At 33.8% G+C, this 5,040-nt stretch overlaps 1 protein-coding gene across 1 annotated transcript; it reads right to left on the bottom strand.

Moving 5' to 3' along the window:
- Window positions 1-1,542: 1,542 nt before the first annotated feature.
- LOC141388213 (uncharacterized) lies at window positions 1,543-2,109 on the bottom strand (the record flags this gene model as incomplete). The annotated part of the gene is made up of 1 exon (XM_073958234.1): window positions 1,543-2,109. A coding segment is annotated over one exon (567 nt), but the record flags the coding sequence as incomplete, so codon positions are not given.
- Between the last annotated feature and the right edge of the window lie 2,931 nt (window positions 2,110-5,040).

The raw sequence follows: 5,040 nt of genomic DNA, 5'->3' as shown, positions 1-5,040 counted from the left end.
AGGGTATATCTCTGTCGGCAAAGCCGACTGATACTTTTTTACTTGTTCTATTGCATTTCTGTAGATCTGTGCACAGTGTTCCGTATCCATTTTGTAGTTTATTCTATTTTCTACTGGCACATTTATAATGTGTAGCATTTCAAGCATGAATCTGCGCTTGTAATTACTTTCCTGTGCCAAGATTTCTACTTCCTTGAAGTTCGGTGTGTGTCCTGTGTTTGCACAGTGTGCCGCAATCGCAGTTTTTTGTTCAAGGGGGTTTACTTTTGTTCATTTGATCTGATTTGTGACCACTTATTCTCGTTTTTAGCTTGTTTTTTGTTGTGCCAACATATACCTGAGGGCATACGTTGGACGAGTCACCGCTGCATTTTATCTTATATACGACGTTCGATTTGTCGTCGTTAGGAATTTTCGATTTCGTCCTACTGAAAAAGTTGTTATTAGTGTTATTGCTTTTTAACGCTAACTGGTACTGTTCGTTGTTATATAGGTTTGAGTGTGAAACCCTTTCTGAAAACCCAGGAACGTAAGTAAATCGTTTGTATATCTTGTCTTCTTTTTGTTCCTTGTTGACGGTTCTTGTGTTTGTTACGTGTTTGATTAATTCGTTTATCGTGTTAGTTGGAAAATCATTCTTCTTTAGAATATTTTTGATTTTATATTTATTTTTGGCGTGGAATTTTTGATCACTGATGTTCAAGACTCTTTTTATAAAGTTCGTTGCCGTATTTATTTTGATTCCTCGGGGGTGTTTGGAATGATAATTGATCAATCTTCCTGACGCCGTGGGTTTTTGATACCAATCTAAATAGAGCTTGTTACCTTGTCTATGTACAATAGAATCTAGGTATGGTAAACGATTGTCGGCTTCACACTCCATGGTGAACTGTAGTTGCTTGTTATAATTATTTAACATATTTAGTGTGTTGTCAACTTGGTCTTTGTGTATTATGCAAAATATATCATCGACATATTTAGTCAGTATTCTTGGTTTTACCTCCAGTTTTTCCAAAGTTTCTTCTAGTAGCTTTTCCATAACGATGTCGGCTATGATTGGGGATATAGGGGAGCCCATTGGCATTCCTTTTAACTGCTCGAATATTTTGTCATCGTGAGCAAAATACCTTGAATCCTTAATGCATAAAGTTAAAATGTCTATAAAAATGTGTTGTGGGATATTTGTGTGTTGTCCTAGAATGTTCCACTTCTCCTTTATTGTTTTTATAGCCAGGTTTACTGGAACGCTGGGGAACAAGGACACTACGTCAAAAGATATCAACATTTCAGAGTCATCAATCTTTTGATTGTTGATTCTGGATCTGAACTCTACAGCGTCATTTATATTGTATTTTGATTCCAATGTCAATACTTTTAGTATTGATGCCACATATTTTGATAATTCATAAGTTGGCGAATTAACAAAGGAGCATATTGGTCTTAAAGGAATGCCTTCCTTATGGATCTTAGGGAGTCCATATATTTTTGGCGATACCGATGTTCTGTTTATTAACTTGTTCATCTCCATATCATTGATTATATTTAATTCAAACATTTTGTAATTAATTTATTGCACTTTTCTTGTAGTGCCATTGTAGGATCTTTTCTCAAACGCCTGTAGGTGCACATATCCATAAGGATTTTGTGCATTTTAGATTCATAATCCTGTTTCATCATAGCCACCGTCTTTCCACCTTTGTCCGAATTGAGTATAAGAATATGTTTGTTTTCCTTTAGGAATTTGTTAGTTTTGCCCAATGTGTCCAAAATTAGGCGATCTCTTTTACTCAACACATTATTTCTCATATAATCATTTATGAGAGTTATTAAATTAACCCGTGAGATCTCTTGTTGTTCTTTGCTCTCCAAAGTCTGTATACAGTCCTCTCCCTCTGAGATGACGTTAAACAGTGGAAACGTTGTCCTTGTTGTTGGTAATGCAAATTTCGGTCCAAGTGAGAGCAACCATTCAACGTTTGTGGGTACGTCAGTGTTTGTGGTGTTGACAAACCACTCTTTATTATGTTGTGAGTTGGGTTCTTGTTGTTGTTGTCTTTTTAGTGCGTTTAGCTTATTGATGTATTGCTTTTTGTTTTGCAGTGGGCCAAACTAACAAATTCCTAAAGGAAAACAAATATATTCTTATACTCAATTCGGACAAAGGTGGAAAGACGGTGGCTATGATGAAACAGGATTATGAATCTAAAATGCACAAAATCCTTATGGATATGTGCACCTACAGGCATTTGAGAAAAGATCCTACAATGGCACTACAAGAAAAGTGCAATAAATTAATTACAAAATTGTTTGAATTAAATATAATCAATGATATGGAGAAGAACAAGTTAATAAACAGAACATCGGTATCGCCAAAAATATATGGACTCCCTAAGATCCATAAGGAAGGCATTCCTTTAAGACCAATATGCTCCTTTGTTAATTCGCCAACTTATGAATTATCAAAATATGTGGCATCAATACTAAAAGTATTGACATTGGAATCAAAATACAATATAAATGACGCTGTAGAGTTCAGATCCAGAATCAACAATCAAAAGATTGATGACTCTGAAATGTTGATATCTTTTGACGTAGTGTCCTTGTTCCCCAGCGTCCCAGTAAACCTGGCTATAAAAACTATAAAGGAGAAGTGGAACATTCTAGGACAACACACAAATATCCCACAACACATTTTTATAGACATTTTAACTTTATGCATTAAGGATTCAAGGTATTTTGCTCACGATGACCAAATATTCGAGCAGTTAAAAGGAATGCCAATGGGCTCCCCTAAATCCCCAATCATAGCCGACATCGTTATGGAAAAGCTACTAGAAGAAACTTTGGAAAAACTGGAGGTAAAACCAAGAATACTGACTAAATATGTCGATGATATATTTTGCATAATACACAAAGACCAAGTTGACAACACACTAAATATGTTAAATAATTATAACAAGCAACTACAGTTCACCATGGAGTGTGAAGCCGACAATCGTTTACCATACCTAGATTCTATTGTACATAGACAAGGTAACAAGCTCTATTTAGATTGGTATCAAAAACCCACGGCGTCAGGAAGATTGATCAATTATCATTCCAAACACCCCCGAGGAATCAAAATAAATACGGCAACGAACTTTATAAAAAGAGTCTTGAACATCAGTGATCAAAAATTCCACGCCAAAAATAAATATAAAATCAAAAATATTCTAAAGAAGAATGATTTTCCAACTAACACGATAAACGAATTAATCAAACACGTAACAAACACAAGAACCGTCAACAAGGAACAAAAAGAAGACAAGATATACAAACGATTTACTTACGTTCCTGGGTTTTCAGAAAGGGTTTCACACTCAAACCTATATAACAACGAACAGTACCAGTTAGCGTTAAAAAGCAATAACACTAATAACAACTTTTTCAGTAGGACGAAATCGAAAATTCCTAACGACGACAAATCGGACGTCGTATATAAGATAAAATGCAGCGGTGACTCGTCCAACGTATGCCCTCAGGTATATGTTGGCACAACAAAAAACAAGCTAAAAACGAGAATAAGTGGTCACATATCAGACCAAAAGAACAAAAGTAAACCCCTTGAACAAAAAACTGCGCTTGCGGCACACTGTGCAAACACAGGACACACACCGAACTTCAAGGAAGTAGAAATCTTGGCACAGGAAAGTAATTACAAGCGCAGATTCATGCTTGAAATGCTACACATTATAAATGTGCCAGTAGAAAATAGAATAAACTACAAAATGGATACGGAACACTGTGCACAGATCTACAGAAATGCAATAGAAAAACACAAAAAGCTTTAGTTGCAAAATACTCGTTTGGAAAATAGGATGTGCATAATTGACTGTTGTTAAGGAAAGAATAACAAAATGTAATTATTGTTGAAAATATTTGTTTAATTTTTATATAATGATTGTCAATTGTTCTTTTTTAAAGAAAAATTCCCTGATAATGATCTTCGGAGAAGATCGAAATATTGGAACAATAAAAATAAAATAAAAAACAAACTGTATTGTTTTTAATTTCTGACCTAAAGCCAAACTAAAATCAAGGAATAAATTCAGTCCAAAGGTCAACAATAATTCCCACAAAATTTGTTATTTTTTTTATAAAATAACAAATTTTTCACACTGGTATAAAGAAAAAATGGCGTTGACAAAATTTTAAAATTAAGAACACATACTAATTATTATACCAAATAGGACTTAAATTGTTTGTAATTAATCCTAGTTTAATACAAAAAAATCAAGAAAATCGAAGGGGCCAATCATTGTTAAAACTTGATTTTAAATATTAAATCATTGCTAAAACTTAATTTTTTTAATATGAAATCGCGAAAATTCCATCCAAATCTACGGTGCATTTCTTTTATATTATTGATTAAAAAGCTGATTCAACAACAAAAAATACAAAAAATTTTTTTTTCTATATTAAAGAAGTTATGAGTATTTTTCTTTGCATATAGTTTTTACATAATTCGACTTTGTCAAGGTGCAATATCTCTGGAACCGTTAGCCAAGAAAAAAAAAATGAAATTATACCAAAATGTTTTGCTAATGAGCAGCATCACCACAGAAATAAAAAAAAAGGAAGTCAAAAACTAATTTTGAAAAAGTGTTCGGTTTCACTCAGAAATCCCATATACACTTTCTACGGGCAACAAATTACTCATCGAAATAATTGCCGTAGACCCCAAGTATGTTTGCAAAAATTCAAACTTTTTTGTCTTAAGAACATCGTGAAACATGTTTGCGTATATATTTTTTTACTTTATTTCGAATAATTCTCATAATACGTGGATTGTTTCTTTTCATTATGTCACTGGCTGAGGGTATATCCCTCTCGGCGAACCTAACTGATATTGTTTTACTTCATTTCGGTTGTTAAATCAAATAAACTTTGAAACACCCTCTGCATATATTTCCCCTACTTCGGACGTATAACAAAGAGTGAGCTGTTAACTTTCGCGCCAAAATCGTTGCCTACTTCCAGCTTCATAACGGTCTTATTTCC

The sequence above is a fragment of the Musca autumnalis genome, unplaced genomic scaffold (genome assembly GCF_047663935.1).
Source record: "Musca autumnalis isolate F117 unplaced genomic scaffold, ASM4766393v1 scaffold_796, whole genome shotgun sequence".
NCBI lineage: Eukaryota > Metazoa > Arthropoda > Insecta > Diptera > Muscidae > Musca > Musca autumnalis.
This window is presented reverse-complemented; position numbering and strand designations above follow the sequence as displayed.